The sequence below is a fragment of the Lycorma delicatula genome, chromosome 5, assembly GCF_047948215.1.
Source record: "Lycorma delicatula isolate Av1 chromosome 5, ASM4794821v1, whole genome shotgun sequence".
NCBI lineage: Eukaryota > Metazoa > Arthropoda > Insecta > Hemiptera > Fulgoridae > Lycorma > Lycorma delicatula.
This window is the reverse complement of record NC_134459.1, coordinates 179,419,545-179,441,047: the sequence shown is the minus strand read 5'-3', so window position 1 is coordinate 179,441,047 and position 21,503 is coordinate 179,419,545. Positions and strand designations below refer to the sequence as shown.

The window sequence follows — 21,503 nt, the reverse complement described above, 5'->3', positions numbered from 1 at the left end:
TGCTGCTATTACAGTCTATTATTAGATAATGAAACCATGTTTTGGTAAGTAAATGATTTAAAAAAATTTAATTTTGCTTGTCACAGGAAAATAATGCGCTTTCAAATAAGAAAACATTTTCTTTCTTGTTTCTACTTCAGAGAATGAATAAGAATGAAATGTATGAATGTAGTCTTGTAGAATGTCAGGTTGACCATTCCTGAGATGAGTGGGTAATTAAAAAACCCAACCACCAAAGAACACCGGTACCCATGATCTAGAATTCAAATCCATATAAAACTAACTGTCTTTACTATGATTTGAACCTTAAAACTCTCAACTTCAAAATCAGCTGATTTGTGATGACAAGTTAACCAACCATTAGATCAGCCCGGTGGCCAAGAAAGCATTTTAATAATAAAAATAAATTTAAATCCATACTCTCATAAAAATATAAACAAAAAAAAACAGTAATGAAAATATAATTAATGAACAAGTGAAATCTAAAAATAATTATTGCCTTAGGGATTAATTATTGGTGAATGTATTTGATGTAGAACATGATGACATGTATTTTTGTAGTGCTTTTGATCTCGGAGACTGCAGGTTTTTCCATTGCATGCAATAAAAGAGGGCCATAACCTACGTGGGGCTTAGGTTTTTGTCTCCAGGTCACACTCATAAATCCAACTTTCATCTCCAGTTACAACCCCAGAATTAAACATAGAGTTAGCAATGTCATGGAGCTCATGCATGATACACATCAACAATACTGTTGCTTTTAATAAGCGACAAGAGCCAAGGGACAAGCTTTGCAGCAACATGACGTGTGTTTAAATTTTCACCTTAAATTTTTTTTTTCAGATACCATAACATTTTAACCATGTCACACAATTAATAGACTGTTCGGCAACAGTCTTCATGGATGAGTTCCCAAATTTTTTTCTAATTTTCTGGCATTTTGCTTATGGAAGGTACCTTGTAATGGGCATGCAATTCAAAAACCTGTTTTGACCTTACAAACCTTCTTTAAAATCCTCACAAAGCAGTCTCAAACAGTAATAGTAGTTGATTTGTCAAGTTTCACACAAAACATTTATGAAGGTCCATTGTTCCAACTTACTGTCTATCACCGAAAAGTAATAACAAAAGGTTATACACTATATTTCTAGACTGAGTTTTTGTACATAATATGATGCCACTTGGTAAACTGAAAGAATAGGCTTAAGAGTAATGAGCTCCAGTGTCTTGTACAGTACTGTTACTGTACGCATAGGCCAGAAATGTTCTGTACAACCTCATCTAACATATAATATTAATTGCTACTTCTCACTGGTTTTGTTTTTTGTTTTATTTAATACTTTCACAGAGATCTCTTCTTCATCAAACATATTTTTACACACAGGATTAAATTAAAACTTAATTAAAAATATAATTTTAATATTTTGAACTATGTCTTTTGAGAGATATGTTTCATCTCAGTTACTGATATAAAGAATTTTTACTTTGCCCTGCAAAATATAAAATGTACACTGATTTATATCAGTGACTGAAATGGTAAACAAACCTCACTATAATTTTAATATTTTTAAGTATGCTTTTATTTAAGTCATACAAGTACAAAATTTATTTGTGAAGCAATGATTTTAGTGAAAGTACTAAACATTTAAGAAAAAAACAAAAGTATTAAATGCAAAAAAGTCAATTTTATAAATAAAAATGTAAAAAACTGTCATACGAATACAGAGTATAAATAACTTTTTTATAAAATAAACATGATGCTTTTAACATCTTACTGTTCAGATTCAGCAAAAAAGATCTAATGCTGTTATGATGTGAACAGCCCATCCCTGTACACAAAGTAACACCTCATTTGTTAAAATCAGGGTTCAAATTGTCTAGTCTGGCAATTTTGTACCTGTTTTCACATACAATTCTTGCAATACACTTTAATAATTTTCACCATATCTCAGCTATTAATAAACCGATTTGAATAAATGAGGTGTCATTTTGCTCACAATAAAAATTTTTAACATTTAATATAGTAAAACATCATTTTGATGACGCTAATAATTACAGAATTATTAAACAATTTAAATGGCCTGCCATTTCAGAATTTTCAAACTTAATTATTTTGTATGGCACTGTATGGAAGTTGTTGATGGTACATGTACATCAGATTTTGTTAAAAGATCTCAATCCATTCTTAAGATATAAAGTTTCATTGAAAAAGCTCAAAGTGACAGACACAGGGAAAATGAAGTGAGGTAGGGCGCATTTGTCCTCACAAACTTTTTTATTTATTTATATGTTCTGAATCAGTCCCTTAAGTTTAGCCGACGCCTGGTATAAAAACTTAATTCAATGTAGCAAGGAATAGAGGGCACAAATTACAACTGCATGATTCTCTTTTATAATATAAAGGTATGATTATTCATAATTAAAATATTTATTTTTGGGTAACTTATTTAGACGATCTTCCTCTTTGTGTTTTTCTACTTTGTCATTTAATAGGTAAATGACAAAGATGTCATGTTCTAAAGATATGAACACGATCACTGGATACTGTAAAAATGGATTCTGATTAATAAACAATAGATACTACATATTTTCAGCAGAAAAAGATTAAATACCTGATATACTTTGATCTGAAAACAGCGGTGAAGACATCGAATCACTACGAGATTCATCTGAACTCCAGCCTTCAATCTCTCTTTGAACTAATGAATCAAAAAATGCCATCATTCTTGGATCTTCTTTGGTGGATTCCTGACTATAATCGTGTGTAATTATCTAAAAAAAAAAAAAATACAGCAAGAAAACGTTTAAAAACAATGATAAAATCAGAATTCAAAGTTTATATAACTACTCAAGAAAATTCTCATGGAATTCAGAGGTCTCAACATTTTTATTTACGGTTGTAAAAGAATTTCACGCTAGAATCCAACCACTTTAAAGCGAGTTTCAATAGATGAAGGAAACACTTAGATTAATTAATTACTTTCACTTGTATAAAAGTCATTATCAACTAGCCTTAAAATTATCAAAAACGGTCGACCTGACTGTACAAGACTACACTTCATTTATATTCATACATATCATCCTCATTCACCCTCTGATAATACCTTATGATGGTTCCAGAGGCAAATCAGAAAAAGAAGTCTTAAAAATTACAGATTCATAATATGAATAATTATTCTTGCAAATCTATTAACAGAAAATTATACAGTTTTTTTTTTATTAAAAATAACGTACACATATGTGATTATTTCTAAACTCGCTAAAAAATTCACCAAAAGGTAACACAAAATGATATTACAAAGAAGACAAGATATTTCTATAATCAATTAATATTTTGTAATCAGCAGAACCGACTACAGTGTTAAAAATGACTTACGATCAAGAAAAATCTGAGGCTTTTCAGAAAAAATACACCCACACCCACACACATGCACAGGTTGTGTGCGAGTACAAGAGGTATGTTCAAAAAGTATCTGACTAAGAAAGTGGCCGCTTCAAACTAATCGAAAATATCAAACAAAAAACAATGAATATCTATCTAATACAGTTACCCTATAAAAATAAAACATTTTCTAAATTAAAAACACTAAACCATATCATATGCATATCACTCACAACAGTTAAAAATTAACAAATACATGAATACTCAGTGTGTATATGTATATGTTGTAAGCATATTCAAATAACCATTAAATTTGAATGTAATCTAAATAAAAGCCGACAACACAGTTGTTTCTGAAGCACAACTTAGCTTAAAATATTTAACATTTTATTCAAATATAAAATTTTTTTGTTTATTTAATTCAACAATTCTAACTAAAACGCATGTGCATACCGTATTTAAGTTATGGAGGTGTGGTGGTACTAGTGGCGCCGATAGTCGGCACTAACTAAACTAATGTAATTCTACAACTTACACAGAACAAATTTTGTACAGTTGGCAGTTGGTGTAGCCACGAGGCTTAACGCACCATGTACCGAGTCAATCAGGCGATCGTTTGAGACCCTGCCAGATAAAGTTTAAATACTATTCATTCATTTAATTCTACTGCTCACTTGTAATGTCACAACATAGTAGACAACAGCATTTTTTGGGGTGGGGGTGCAATTTTGCAAAAAATGTTTTTCTAGATATTGTTATTTTTAAATCGTTAACAAATGTCCTAAGAAAAATATGACCTTAATTAGGTTAAATCTGAAGATACTATCGGTAGCCTTGCTCTACAGCCTCACTCCCTTGACCTTTTAAGTTTAAAACTTAACGACATCAATGTCCATATATATAGAAATAATCTAAGTTTGATCAAAATCAGTCCCGCATTTCTGGAGATATAAGGTGTTTTAGAGGCCAACACGTACATATGAAAATTTACATCCAGAAAATTTCAATCTGGTTTTTTGGTTTCCTTAGGTGTCAAAACATCAAGATCCGGTGAAAACTGCGTATCCTGTGGGCCGATTACAATGCTTTCCTTTCTAGAGCTATAGTGCTATTTAGATGAGAAAGTAAAAAAAACCAAACGATATTTTAAAAAACCTAAAAATTTTGTAAAACTGAACACACAAGAGCAACTAAATGTTATGTTTTCAGTAGATATATTCTTAAATTCTATTTTTCCGAAACAAGCAGTTGTTAAAACTGGAAAATTCAAAATTAAAAAAAAAATACTCAAAGTCTTTATCCACAATAGTTTTAAGAATAGTTCATTTTAATTTAAATGAATTAACGTAAGTAAATCGATAAGCAAATCGATGAACATAAGTAGTACATAGAAAAATAGTTAGCAGGAATAAACCAGAAAAACATGCAGTATTCTGTAATGAATATGAATACTAAGAATGCATGAGCCTGGGTTGTCAGGTGGCTTTTTAGCAATTTATTGTACCGTACATTTGTCAACACAAAATCAATCATCGCTTGGGTGCTGGTACAATCATCTATACAAATTTTGGGAAAATAAATTCCCATAGTCTGGAAGGGACCTTGGAATATTTGATTTAAGGACAACATGAGACTTTGATTTTTGTAAGGACAACATGAGACAGACTATCCAGATTCACTATCTATCCTTTCTCTTCTACGCTTGAGTTTTTATTGCAGATTGTGTTCAGTTGGTTTTTAATGGACAGCCATTGTTTCTGTGGAAAGGATAACATGACCTTTAGTTACTGAATCTGCAGTAGGTGTGGTATATGAATATTCAAATATCCATATTCATTGCCTAACTAAATATTCAGTTTCATATCAAGCGGCAACACATAACAATCACCTGCCTGGTGCCAAAAACTTATCGTGGAAAGCCAAATACCCAAATCTCTCTACATACATACAATCTGTGCGACTACGGTTCGATGATACATTATAAAAAGTAAGTAAATAATATATGAATACCTGACCGCTCCTCATAACTAAACTGATGTACTCTTCATGTGAAAATACTTTTCGCTTTTTACTAGACATGACATCTTTCTCAAGTCCACCAGATGAAAGAGGAAGTGGAAATGGACTCCAGACCTGCAATCGGTAAAAAGAATACGCATATACATTAATCAGACATTAATGATGTAGTAATTTGGCAGAATTTGACAATTAATATACAACAGTCATCACCTAACAAATATGTGAATTATGTAGAACTTCATGAACAAACTAGGGGAGTAGACATATTTAAAGCATTCCTTAAAGTTATCAAAAGATAGTAACTTTCCGCTTTCAAAGCTTGTTGCTATAGCAACAGATGGGGCAAAGATAGGTAGGAAAAATGGATCTCTATCTCTTTGTGCTAAGAATGAATCATTTCCAAAATTTATTTCTTATCATTGCATTATCCACCAGAAAGTTTTATGCGCAAAGGAAGTTTTAAACTTTGATCATGTCATGAAAGTTGTAACTTGTGTGGTAAACTATATCAGATCGACTGCTACACATCATCGATTGTTTCAAAATGTTTTGAATATATCAGATACTCGGTACGGCGATGTAATTCTTCATGTCGATATAAGATGACTTAGTAGGGGTAAAACACTGGAACGATTCTGCTGTCTTTTTTGAAATCATCTCCTGGACCATATTACCATGAACTTGACATATCATGACTACTAGATTTATTTTCTATTTATAGTATTATACTATTATAGATTTATACTATTTTCTAGCAGATATCACCTCAAAATTAAACGAGTTAAATTTTGAATTGTAAGGAAATATTTTACATATATGTGTTATAAATGTGTTTGTAAAGAAAGTGTAGTTATGGATTATACATTTAAACGGAAATTCGTTTTCACACTTTCCAAATTTTAAATTGATTCTAGAAACTGTATGTGATGGCGAGTCTGATCTTTCCTCTCATCTCAAGCATCTTGAAACTCTTGTGATTGAATTTGGCAATAGATTTAGCCTGTTTACATAACTTGAACCGGTGATATCTATCAATAATCCATTTGCTTTCACTGATGTTAATGAACTTGGAAATGGTGTGTGAAATATTCAGAAAGTATAAAACTGAAGAATTAGAAATGGAAATTTTAAATTTTCAAGAAGACCTTTCTTTAAAATCCTCATATGTAACATGTAGCAATATATGGACTCTGGTGGACAGAGAAAAATACCCCGTTCTCTTTAGTGTTGCACTGAAAATGTATTCGTGCTCTAGTTCAACGTATGTTTGTGAAGTTGCATTTTTATCGATAAACATCATCAAAAACAAGTACAAATCCTACCTGACAGACCTTGATGACGCGTTAAGAGCAGCTTGTTCCAGCTATATACCAGATTTTCCTCAATTTGCAGTGAGCATGCAGTGCCAAATTTCACATTAATTATGTGCTGAGTAAATATAACTGATTTTTGTTTTTCATATATTTTCATCATTATTATAATTTATAATTATTGATTTTGTTAGTAGCAGCAGTAGTGCAGAGGTAATTGAAATGAATCCTGGTGCCCGCGCAACCTTTGTAATCATTCAGATGCACCCGTAGTTGTAAAAAGATCGGACAGTGCTGTTATAGAAACTAGATTTATAATAAATTAGAAAAATATATGTAATATCTCCATTAAACTAGTCATTCAAAAAATAAAAAAAATTTGAATGTAATAATTTTATATCAAAGTAATAATCAAAACACATTTATTTGGTACCATATTTATAACCAAACATTATTTTTCTGCATAATTACTGTTTAGACAAACATATTTATTAGCTTACTTTAACAAAATTTTATTATTTCTTATCAAAATTTAACAAAGTAGTATAATTGAAAAGTGTTATGATTACTAAGTAACTCGCTTGAAAGAAATGGAACCGACTCTTCCAAAGCCTTTTGGAACTAACTATCAGCACATTTTTTACTGGAGAATCACGAAGCATTGTTAATAGTGGTCATCATAAAATGTTAAGAAACTCCCTTACATATTTTAATATGTAACTAAATAATACCTATGTTGCATTTGTTAATTTAATAAATGTTTTTAAAAAAAAATTACATGCAATTTCATTTACACCCTATTTATTTGCAACAAACAGTAACTTAGACAACAAATCACTTTCCTTTCTTGACTTCATCATATCCAAAATAGATAACAAACATACTTCAAAATATATTGAAAATCATCAACTGAAATACTAAACCACAACACATTTAATCTTACCAAATTGCACAAACATGTAGTTTCTTATACATGACTCAATAATACAAACCAACTTTGCCATCTAAAAATACACCGAGGACTAAACACAATAAAACAAGGCAGCTAGCACAGATTGATGGCTACACTATCTACACCTAGACAACACACTAAAAAAAAAACCACAAAAAACCTGGAAGTGGCAGAATACATTGAACAACAGTTTTCTAAAATTGCTAACATTTTCAGGTGAAAATATTACTGTATTGCTTTCAAAACAACTCCATATCGTATAACAAAATAAAAACTCATATTTATAAATACAGCAACTCAGGAGTACATAAACTTAACTACGATGATTGAACTAAATATTAAATATTCCATTAGACTGGATACAAACACATTCACCCACAGAAGCAATGGACATAACATGAACACACAACAGAAAAAAGGCCTTTAAAATCACTTGAAGATGAACCAAAAGATGCAAATTTTAAATGTAGGATATAAAAACAACGACCTTAAAACATTTAAACAGTAGAACATTTAAAAATACAATGAATTTGATAAAACAAGACATTAAATGAATGAATAAATCAAATATAACATTCAATTACATACTTATAACAATTAAGTAAGCCTGACTGGCCTCACTAACAACATGAATTTTGTGCTCTCTTAGAATAATATAAATAATTCAGTTCAGTGTTTTTTTATGTTGTCTTTTATCATGTTTAAATATCACCTTTGAAGTACAGTGCTCATTCTACATGTGTTGGCTTTTGCACGACTGAGATTTTGGTGACTGTAAATTAACTTAAGTTCATTCTGTACCATAGTTTTGTTTGTACACTTCAGGATTAGACTGCTCTCTTTTTATTTTCCGTCTACTTCGTACAATTGAAATGCCATAATCACTGCGCATCTTTCTTATGCATTCAGAAAGCCAGCACAATAAACCTTAAATTAATATTACACCGACCAGCTACTCTGAGACTAAGCAAACGCTACCAGTGGGCGAGATAAGGAACTAATGGGAGCAGCTGATAATAGAATGGTTGTCTTGCTGATAATAGGCATGCAATGAATGAACCGAGTGGATTATAAACATTCCTTATCTATTAAGTCTATTTTAGTTGTTAAACCGATACATTTATAATATTTTTATTCGTGAATCATATAAGGCCTACTATCTATCTTCTATCAGTTGGCTATGAAACGCACAGTTCACATATATTTAAACTTTTAGTGCAATAAAATTTAATATTTTATACTTGGTAAAAATGACTCTACTTTGGTAAAAAGTTGAGAAAACTAAAACGGGCAAGCCTTGTGTTATATTTAGCGACCACAAATACAAGCATTATAAAATACTAAAAATGGTGTCATCTCATGGTGCTACTTGGGAAAGAACTGCACTGCTCAATAAAAACAAATGCAAATACACACAGTGTTAGCGAATAATTGTAAACACACTGGCCCTCACCCTGCCACCCTCAGGTCGCAGTTACCTGCTGCATCAAACACGCATACAGCATCACCCTACAGTCGCCAATTATTGTCTTCTGCATCACCAGCCGCCCCAAGCCGTCCTTCATCTGCCGCGACTCCTGCGCAGCCACCTGTTTCACGTCAACCATTGATAGCCATCCCATTGACTCAGTCTCTCACCAAGTCTTCAGCATTCTCTACCTCGCCTCCCTATCTATCATCTACAGTTACACCGACAACAACTTATCGTCCAGTTTTAGCAGAACCACACTCCACACCTGACAATACAGTCGGTTCGTTCAGGATACTACTGCTCCTTCATTTCCTATTTTGGAAGATTCATGTAATTTAGTTGTACAAAATAAACAGTTAAAGGAAGAAATCCACCAATTACAAGAACAATTCCGTAACATGCTAGACCACTTGATTGAGTCTGACATCAGGCTGCTTCAATTTACTGACCAGGCAGGTCTTTGTTGCAAATATAAATAATGCAAGTGGTGTGACATCTACTGACCAGTAGGCTAATCAATCCTCTGTGACCTCAGATTGTGGTACCCGATGTGACATTTCTTCTGCCACAGCATGTCCAGGTCTAGATTTTACTTGAATGTTGGTCAACATGGAATGCAAGCAAATTTTCCATGTAACAAACATACAGTGTTAAAGGAGAAGACCAAAAAATATGTTAAACTCAATTCCAGTATTGGAGGAAGAAATGAAAAGTTTGAAAAGCATGCACATCAACACATCTATCAGAGTGAAACAGAAGACGACATCAATACTGAGCTTGAAAAATAATTCTGGTAGGTGGTTTAAAGGGAGCGGACCAAACTGAATTTACTCCAGTAGTAAATAAAAAAAGGAAAAAGAAAACCACCAATACGATTAAAAAAGGTAATATAAAAAGACTTCAGAAAACTAGTAAAGTTAAGACATTCACAACATACAAAATAACCAAAAAAATCAGCATCCCTTTCAAAAACGTGACTGTGTTGGGGGACAGTCATGTGAGACACATACAAACAATAATGAAAGAATCCCTCTCTATAGAAGTGGGAGTTAGTGGAGTGTGCAAGCCTGGGGGTGGTGTACTGGACTTTGAATCAAAATCCACTCCCCAATGGACCATTGCTTTGCAATAGTGGTTGGGCCCAATGACGTCTCTGCTTATAGGCAAAATGTCATCTTTAGGCATACGGAAGACTTTATGAAGAAGTGTAGTAGTAACTCCACAGTCCTAATTTCGTCTCTGCTAACACAATTCGACCTAGTCCCCGACAGTCCCATCTACAAGACCGTCACCCTGGTTAATAACTACATTGAGGAACTCTGCCAGCGCTATAAAGATGTGGAATTTCTCAATATTGGGAGTATGAGATGAAAGAGTATAAAATTAAGTTAGACCAAAGAACCTCGGGTTCATCCTCTATATTGTACTTCAAGATTATTTTTTTTTCAAAATTCAAAACTTTATATCAGAATGCTCAAGTGGCCACTAATAAGGAAGATGAGTAGATGATAGTGTGCCAAGAGCTTCAGCCAGATATATTTTTAATTTCAGAAGCGGCTTTACATCAGAAACCATCCAATTCTTCAAAATTCCAAATTACAATCTAACAGAGTTTTTTTGTCGACAAAATCACCAAAGGGGAGGTGTGGCAATTTTTGTAAAACACTCATTAAAATCCGAACCACAGAAAATCTCCTACTTTGTTAACCTTGATTTCGAGGTCTGTACAATTAAAATCCAAACCAAGGTCCACAGAAAAGTGGTAATAGTGAGGTTGTATAGATCTCCAAACCATCTATCAAATACAAATTCTTTTTTTGATAAACTAAAATCTCTTAACTTTCTCACTTTGAAAAGAAATAAATCCATTTTAATGGGTAATTTCAATATAGATGTATTAAGCCACACTGACCCCCTCACCCTGCGATTTCACAATATTCTGAATTCTTTTAATTTTAATTAGTCTGTAAACAAGGCAACTACAGTGATGCCCAGATCAAGAACAGCTCTCAACAATGCCATAACAAACATTCCAAATTCCTTGGTTTCGGTGGTGAAAACAGCCATTTCAGACCATTATGCCCAGGAGGTTGAGTTTAATGGAAAACCAAAAATAGAAAGCCCAACCTTCACATCTCAATTCCCCTCTGAGGGACAAGAACACCCACCTGGTAACGTGTGTGGTCACCACACCACCCCCTCTGTTCCTACCCCTGAGTGGCTTAATCGAAGGACATCTTCTTGCCCTGTAACTGATCACATTCCATACACATCAGTCAGCCTTGTGAGATGCCACTGATACAAATGCCTCGAAAGACATTCAGATCAGTAATTCCTTCCTTAGTCAAGGTTTGTCTTCAAAGAAGACATCTACCACATAGCCCTCAGGAACTGCTAAACTAACAGCCTACCTGTGGAAGATAAAAGGGCCCACACACTAAACTTTATTAATTCTATAACCACCTAAACTGTATGTATCCACTTTACAATACGATTATTTCAGTAATTATGCCACAAGAGCATATTAATAAATTCAGTTAAAACAAGCCACAGCAGCATCAATAAATTTTAGTAATTGAAGTGCTAACAGTGAGACTAAATGTCCCAGAGGACCTCAGGTTTGGTCCATTCAGGAGCCGAGTATAACCTCTAGTCTCCCACTTCAGCTACAACTTTGAGGACTGCTTAGATTTACAGCTAGGTTGATCACAACCAATATTTACTTATTTGCCTCTTAATAAGTACGCACTCCAACTCAACAAATCGCCATGCTAAAGTTAGTGACCCACAAGTTGCAAATGAGTTTAAAAATTATTTTGCCTCAGGCACTTCAGATGATTCAACATTCAATGATCCTCGGCCTCGTCCCAATTTAGCTAATGTTGTACAACTAATTGCTTCCATGGCTCTTATACCTGTTGACAAGGCAAAGATGGCACATGTTATTCAAAAGCTGACTCTGAAAAAGTCATATGACATTGATGGCATGTTTGTGTGGTTGCTAAAGCAGTGCTATGAGCACATCATAAAACCAAAGCAGTGCTATGAGCACATCATAAAACCACTTACAGAGATGATCAATTTATCCTTTGTAACATGACTTTTTGCTGACTGCTTAATAACAGCTAGAGTAATTCCAATATTCAAACAAAGATGTTCCACATCAAACCAATAACTACTGTACACTGTGGAATGTGTTACAGTTTGAGAGCAAGAAGATGTCCTCCGTTAAAGCCATTACTGGCAAGGAACAGGGAGGGTGATGTAGCGACCTGACACGCTACGAGGCGGGATCTTCTCCCCTCGGGGGGGAATTGAGATGTACAAGAAAGCTGTTAGAGTGATCACAAAATTAAAATTCAGAGAGTCGTATAGGGACACCTTCTCGAAGCTGGGATTTCTGACTTTGCCCTGTCTTTATATCTTGGATGTTGTGGTGTATTGCTGTTCCAAATGCAATTTAGTGCAGAACAGAGATGTACATCTTTATATCAGTGTAAGGGGCAACATGCGTGCTCAACAGCACAGAACAGTGGCTTTCGAGCGTTTGCCACCACACGTTGGTGTCAAATTAATAGGCTCACAGAGGATTTCAAACAAATTTCCATTCTGAGCCGGTTTGAATCTTGACTAAGACGCCTTTTGGTGTTTACGGCGTTGAATAATTAATCAAAATTTTATAAGGGCAGAGCCTGATATCATAAAGATGTGAATTGTGCCTGAATGATACGTTTTGTATGTTTGAACGGGGCGACTGAATGTATAGAAAGGACTTTAAAATTTTAATTATTTCTGTACACTTTAACTACATTTTCCTATTTATTGATTGTTGATGATTGTGATGCAATTCTGTATTGTTTTTTATGCAATAAAAGGATTATTTATTTATTTAACAGCTTCCTAATGTTTTTAAGACTGCATCATTAAAAAGAGTGTTAGTGGATATTTCCTGGAGAAGATGCTGATAATTAGCTCCAAAAGACCTTCAGAAGAAAAAGCTCTATTAATTTGAAATAGAGTCATTTATATTTAATGGTTTTAAAATAAATTTTTTTCTACTCCATTATTAGAAATCTGCTGCTACTTGACAGTCACTTAGTGTCATCCTCATTTTCCCCAAATGACTATTATCAACAAATTATTTCACTTTAGGAAACATACTAAATATCACAGTAGGCTAACTCAAAGCTGTATGGTGTATGTTTAAATACTTTCTGCCATATGTTTAAAACAGTGTTTGAGTTGTTGCAGCTAAGTGTGGATGAATGTTATCTTAAAACAATAAAACATTGTTTGACAACTTGAATTGTGGAGCCAGCTGAGAGAAATTTACAGTAACACTGTAAATTTTCACTTATACAATTAATTCACTTGACATGATATCAACAAGTAAAAGGCCTCTTGTCCCAGAAAATGTTTGTTATAGTGTTTCATTTGGTCAATCTGCTCGATTTTCTTCAGATTTGTAGGATTTGCTAAATGACGCACTTTATTGGTTGGTATTTATCTTAGTAGCTTATCCATATTTTATGACAAATAAAAATCTAGAAAAACTGTTCATTTGGTTATACTGATAAAAAAATTGTTAAGGCCATTTACTTTTCCTTATCTTCTTTAGTATAATGAATCAACTACCTTTATAAATTTTATTTTCAATTTTTTGCTGTTTTGCTTCAGATGGAGTTTATTATTTATATTGAGCTTTTTTTTGAAAATGTTCCTATCGTCACCTATTATCAGTTGAATTGGTATCAGACATAGTGTCAAAATAATGGTATAACTCAAGTTGTACAGATACAAATTTAGGAATACACTACACTCGCATTCCAGTAAACTTAAAAAAATTGCATTACATTAACTTTAAATAACATTAGAGTAAATAAGTAAGTAACAGAAACATAAAAATTGAACACGAGAACAAGAGTGATCATATGAAATGATCAAGTGTTTTAATAGAACTGAGAAGACAATATTATATAAACTTTTGGTTACACTAACAGATTAATTATATGGCAGCTAAGAGTAATGATTATACTGTTGTATGTAGATATGGCCGCATTGTGAATCAGCACTGATGGAAGGGATGTGACTCAGCAGAATCATGATGAACTTACACAAAGACAAAGTTTGTTTATTCTTCACTCTATAAGCTATCTGAATACAGTATAGGTAAAAACATTCTTAATATCCTGGATGATCTCTGTATTTTGAATTATATATATATATATATATATATATATATATATATATATATACATATATAGCGTAGTATTATTTAATTTAAAAACTTAATAAATAGTTAATGCAAAACCACTAACTTAAACTTTCTTAAGTAATCTGCAGTAGGAAACATTAAATACACCTGTTCTACTGATATTTTTCTTGAAAAAAAATCAATATAATTTTAATTTTAACACAGCTGCAGATATATCTATATGTTATATTTATCACTAATATTACATTATTACTACAAGGCATATTCATAAAGTATGGGCCCCGTTTGGTCATTAAAAAAAATTAACTCGTGAGAAAAGGTTTTCACTTAGTTTTAGTTTACACATATCTACTTCACTTTTTCATATATCGCCATTCAGTTATAAGCACTTTTCATAACGCTGCACCAGTTTCTTTAACCCCCCTGCATACAAGTTCACCATCTAGAACTGAACCAGTTGACAATGGCAGTCTAGAGTTCCTCGTCTTTTTCACACCATTGCCCACCAAGCCACTTTTTCAAATGCAAGAGGAAGTAGTTGCTAGGTGCAAGGTCAGGACTATATAGAGAGTGGTCAAAAAGTTCCCAATGAAAATCTTGAATCTTCTTCTTCGTTAAGGCAATGGTGTGAGGACGCACATTGTTGTGAAGGAGAATTACGCCAAATCATTTCCCCCCGCATCATTGATTTTGGTTCGCACGTCTCAGTTTGGTAAGCGTTTTGCAGTACACGTCAGCTGTAATTGTTGATCCACGATATCAACCAAAATGACACCCTTTTCGTCCCAAAAAACAGTAGTCAACATTTTTCAACCCAAGTATGGAAATTGCTTAAACCTTTTCAGTTTTGGGGAACTTGAATGGTGACACTGCATCAAATATTGTTTCGATTCTGTGCTGGTGTAGGATATCTATGAGGGCTATTCAGAAAGTAAGGAACGTTTCCACCTGACGCCGTCAGGTGCACGCCAATCGCGTATATTTTGGTGTGGTCGTGCTCGGCACCTCAGTCAGCGTCCAGCCATGATAACGGGAACATCTCCGCACTGCCCATTTTTTTTTATATACAAATTTGAAATGTGTGCTGCAATCGAAAATCCCGCCGGTTGTGAGGTGCGGTCTGTGATTCGTTTTTGTTGGCAAAAAACTTAAAACCAATAGAAATTCATCGGGAACTGTGTGAAGTGTAGGGGAACAACGTAATGAGTGAAAGTTCTGTCAGGAAGTGGTGCATTCAGTTAAAAAATGGCCAAACAAATGTTCACGATAAAGAGAAGAGTAGACGTCCGAGCATTGTGACTGACGATCTGGTCTCCAAAGTTGACGAAAAGAAGCTAGGCTACAACAAATTTTGTGCAAGTTGGGTGCGTCACTGAGTGGTTGAGATCGCAGGCGGCAGAATACTATGACACAAGAATTTGAAAGCTTGTCCACCGCTACGATAAGTGCCTGAATTTGTATGGTGATTATGTTGAAAAGTAGTATTTTAGTCCCTCTTTCACATGCATATAATAAAAAGTTTTTCTTGTACTTGGTTTTTTAAAATTCCAAAACGTTCCTTACTTTAGCCCTCGTATATTTCGTCGCTCATAACAATGTGGGAAAACAAATCTTTAGCTGTTTAAAATTAGATTTGACATTTTGAGCTGTTTAAAATTAATGAAAATATTTTAATAGCTTTCATTGAAGTATGCATTACGACCTTTGATTCTTACCTTCTTAGCTCAGCCAATGAAAAAACACTCAACAAATATCTTTTTATCATATTTTACTAACTAAAATCAAAATTAATTTTAATAAATGCAATTAAACCAATAAATTACCTTAATTAACTTTTCCACACCAGAAGAAGCGATCAAGAAATTATCAGCATTAAAACGTACTTGATTAACAATGGACCTATGGCCTCCAAGTACAACATGAGCAGAAGAAACCCACGCACCTGATGTAGAACATTATGTTAGATAAACAAGCCACAATATATTTATTAAGATGAAATCACAAATCAGAGAAAAGACTGCTTACTTTAATTATAATTTTTTCTTCTTTTTTTAACAATGGAAGAAAATTAAAATTAGAGCTTATAAACACATACCTGAGGATATAGGGTGTATTAATAAAAATGATGTTAAAAGATTAGTGAGAATAAAAATTAATGGGTAACAGTAACAAACCAATAAAATGATTGATTACTTGGACAGGATGTAAGAGAATGAGTACCTGGAACTATAAACAAAAAAATTATTATAATAAATAAATGTATTCATTTAAATGTCTACTTAATTTTGTTAAGAAATGAACGTGTACTATGGAAAGATTTTTTTCTCTGTTAACAGATCACACTTTTTTATTCCAACTAAAAATTTGTATGTAAGCTACGATCAAACATCTTGTAATTCTGTGGGCAAGCTATACTTTAAATTATAATGTTATTTTAATATTTTTAAACTTCAACAATATTTATTTATTTTCAAATACACATTAGTTTAAGCGATAGGTGATGCCACGTCCGATAATATATTACACTAAGATTACATCTACATATCCATAACATACTTGGTCGCAACTTGTTCCTTTTCTAATTTGAATAATTATCAGTATCAGTATCATACCACCCAGCTTCACGTACGTTATTTGTGATGTTGTGCAATAACTAGTTCCTCTTGTACTTACAACCGCATTGCAGTTTGTTTTTATTTCTACCTTTTTTTTTTGATTCGCTGGCTACATTAATATTGTGAAACGATGCAATATGAAATAGACAGTAAAACATCACCAAAAGTGGAAGGTCACCGTGCCCATATGATTTGTCAAATGCAAATTATACAACAATGACAACTAGAATTTATCACTTCTTGAAGAACAATGTTTTCAGTATACAATCAAGCCTTCTACCAGTTCCCAAGCTTCAAGGAAAAGAAAAGAAAAGAAACATTAGAAAACCATTTCAAATTTGAAGCGCTACATATTATAATGAACAACAAAAACAATTCTAAAGATGATGATAATCCAGATTTATGTTATCTTTAATTCTGAAAATTACACAAATAGCTCAATTAAAAAAAATTGGAATTCCGAATACAGATGTTGCAATTATTGCAAAAATTTACAGACAACATGAACTTAAGGGGAATCCCCTATCCTAAATACCATATTCAAAAACACTTTCCCAGTTTACAACCTAATCATCTATCCCAGAAATTCCAAATTATTCCCATACTTTATGTTCATCTACTTCACTGATGTTGCCAGCAGAATTTGAAGAATCAGCTGTTTCATTTATCAATATCTGAAATACATTAGAATTTGTTTTGTTTATTTTATTGAATTCCATTTATTTTTTCTACAATGAACTACAATTTACAATGTTACTGTGCTCGTATAACATTTACAATTGAAAATTAAAAAAATTATACTTATCATAATTAAACCGACGTTTTTCTTCATCTCCCCATTCAATCCACATAATAATATTCATATTTTGACAGGTGATGAAATGAGTTTATAGATGATCGGTAGTAGTCAACAAATTTATCTGGATGCCAATTCAGTTTTTCAAGAAGAATTGCAAATTTCATTTACCTTTCCAATTTAGTGTTATAATTGAATGTAACAACAACCACTTACTTTATTTTTCAGATGACATCGACAACAATGTACAGGTAACAATGATGACGCAACTGGAGAATTAAAATTCAATTTCACTACGATCGTACAGAAATAACACTTCTTTTACAGTACATGCAACAAAATCGTTCAGAACACTATACGTATAACCAATTTGTTTCATTTTGAATACAATTTACCTACAATACAAGAAGTCAGAGTATACCATTATTTTAAAGTTTTTATTCTATCATTGAATCATTTAGTAAAATATTGTGCATGAAACCATAGCCTAAGCAGTAACAGATACACAGAATTCAAGCTGAGAAAAAATAAAATTGAAGTGTCAAAATAACTTATACAACACATTCTGAAGTTGTTAAAAGCGATTAGAATATCCAGCAAAAAGCAGATGATCAGTTCTCTTATTTGATCTAAATACTAAAATCGTTAATCAGAACATTTTCCTTGCATAATTGTTATACTGTAATTTTTTTTGTTGAAATTACAACTACAAAAATTTGAAATACTTTATGAGCTAACATAAAATCTTAATCGCCTGTTTCAAAATCCTCAGATGAGTACATATTATTTAAAAATAAAAATATATTCTTTAAAATTAATAAAAAGATGACCTTTAGTGTTATGACTAGATGGTATTTTCCACATGTACAAATTGAAATCATCAGATCCAGACAACACGTATTCATCATCATAACCGGCAAAACAACAGCTTTTCATGGTGCATGAATTAAAGTAACCGGGATGATCAAATTGTGCCAAAAGTGAAGACGATTGAACACTATATAATACTGGTGGCAATCTACGACGTAGCGCCAACAGCTGAGAACCACTGCTGTTCCATCTAACGCTCATACAACTCTGCGGAGGATCAGGACTGCCATATCTCAGCAAAGGTCTACGATAAAATTACAGAAAGAAAATTTTACATTAAAATTAATCAATATCTTACAAACTGATTATTATAGTAATTCCTCACTTAACACTGTATTCTAATTTCTACAAAAGGTTATTTCAAACTACAAGAGGCAGTTTAGGATGCAAAGATACAAGCTAATAAAAATGGAAGGAAAATTACTTTTTCATGGTTACTGCAACCGGTGAATCCAACAAAATGTTCATCAAGTGAGGATTTTATCAGCCTTATTCACAACAATACTGTATTAGCAGAACGTGTTTTGACCATGTCGATTCAAAATCTCACACATTTTGAAGTATATTTATTAGAGGTCATTTGTTTCTTACAAAAGAAAAATTCTGGCTGAAATCATTTCTCATTTATTTCAGTTTACGACAACGACCGATTAAATAGATGAAATGGTATAGTAAAATTAAAGGATATTTATCAACAGGAAAAGTACGGAAAAGCTACATGCTACCGCTTATTAAATCATTAAGAAAAAGTTAACTTAAATCAGTCAGTGTTTATTGATCAATGAACTTTTCAAATTACGTTATATATACTTTTATATAACAATTGTGGAAGGGAAGACCACTGTTGTCTCTTCTATAATCATGTATGCGGTATCAGCATAGGGGGATGCTCTTGAGAGGAGGAATGTGGATAGGCTGGCCTCCCTACAGAGAAGGGTTGAACTTAGAGTAGCAGCGGTATACTGTACTACCTCTAGAGCAGTGATTGAGGTCATTACCAGTTACTCCCTCGGTGCGACTCCAGACAGAGATATTAAGGAGAACCCATACTGGTATGGTGAAATCAGAGGCCTGGACAACTTTGATATGCGACTGACAGGAAGAATATAATATATCCACAAAAGGAGCATGGACCAGACGAATGATTCAGAGACTTGATTATTGGGTGTGCAGGAGTTTCAGGGAGGTGGATTATTACCTCTCCCAACTCCTGACAGGCCACAGAGAGTTTGAAGCTTACTTGTTTCGTTTTAAGAGAGACTCCTTTAGTTGCCAATGTTGTGACTCAGTAGATACGGTGGAACATACTACGTACCAATGGATCAGGTGGGTCGCTACTCATAAGTCTTAACTTGGACTAGCTCAAACCAGAAGATACAATAGCTCACATGTTGAAAGGGAGGAAGAAATGGGAGCAGGTAACTAGATTCGCAGCAAACATACTGAAAATAAAAGAAATGGAGTCTACAGAATGGTCAGGAGATTAACACATAACTGACTAGAACACCAACAGCAGGCATCTGGAATGACAAAGCAGTTTACAAAGTCCTGTGTTCAGGCAAAGATAAGGACTGGAGAGCGAGGGGTGAAGGAGAGCCCTCTGGAGAGCCACTGAGCGTCTGTGCTTGCGCAGATGGTTGGTGGTGATGAGGCAAGGGGACACTGGGTCCCCTGAGCTCGATGGCACCTCCTGGGGCCATGCAATGCTTAATTGCCAGTCCGGTCTTGGGAGTGGGAACTGGTGAGGCGGTTAGGTTTAGTTGTTAGGGTGCAGGAATACATATAAATATGCACTTTAATAACACCTTGCGGAACCTGTTGCAAGTCCAACACTGCCCCTTTGGGGGCATAAGTAAATGATATTCCCCCTTCTCATGAATACCAAAAAAAAAACTTTGGGTTTTACAAATTCTATGTGCACTGATGACAGGCTTCTATCGTATACTGGAAACACCAAATATATCCATTTCCAGAGTCATCAAATATATTCATGTCTATAACTATCACTAAAAATTCTAATCATATTTCTTTTGTTTTCTATCCGACATCATATGGCATTTTTTCACAACTATTTGTTAACAAAAGAATAATTTTTACACTAGATCCCCAGAATCAAAGGACTTTTTTTTTGCAACATTCCTATTTAATAAACTGTTGGCATAATAAACGTTTATTTAGGGTGAATTTATATACCACTTCAGTTTGTAATATCAACATATTTAATTCTGTATAATGGAATTTATTACTTCACTTAATTAAATAAAGTAAAACAGTTAAGTTAAAAAAAAAAGTGTAGAGTTTTGAATTACTGATAAATATAAAATCAACTTGCTGTAGCAAGAATCAAACTTACTGATTATAATACTCATAAGTTGTGATAGACTCAAATTTATCAATTAATAATTTAAAATTTATTAAATGTATATAAACTATATAAATTAATTTATGTAAAAAAAAAATGTACATTTACACAAAAAAAATAGTACAACATTATAATGTAACAGATTTAAAAAAAAAATGGAAAAATTATCGTGTTTTTAATTTACATGAGGTAAAGATTTTAATTTATAAAAGAATGTATTAATTATATTATATGACAACTTATCAATTGACTTTTGGACTACTATAATAATGAATAGTATGTAACCAGCTGATTTGTCGAATGAGATATGCTGTATCAAAATTGAAATGTAATAACCTGAAAATGGGTTCATCAATTTTTAAACAATATATGATCAGAACTTGATTAATATGAGATTTGTAATTAACTAGGATTTATGTATTATTCACATCTTATTTATTGCTGTAACAGTAAATATGCTACAAAACTATATATATTTAAATTAACCAGCACCAAATATTGTATGTATTGA

The 21,503-nt window shown here is 33.0% G+C and overlaps 1 protein-coding gene across 1 annotated transcript in view; it reads right to left on the bottom strand.

The window, feature by feature from the left end:
- The window catches only part of LOC142325641 (DDB1- and CUL4-associated factor 5), a 53,846-nt gene that overhangs the window by 14,035 nt on the left and 18,308 nt on the right, over positions 1-21,503 (bottom strand). Inside the window, exons 5-8 of the mRNA XM_075367656.1 lie at positions 18,591-18,874; positions 16,173-16,291; positions 5,393-5,515; positions 2,613-2,772 (exon numbers count right to left, since the gene is read on the bottom strand). Of these exons, the coding sequence (XP_075223771.1) occupies positions 2,613-2,772; positions 5,393-5,515; positions 16,173-16,291; positions 18,591-18,874 (686 nt within the window). The remainder of the gene's footprint in view (positions 1-2,612; positions 2,773-5,392; positions 5,516-16,172; positions 16,292-18,590; positions 18,875-21,503) is intronic.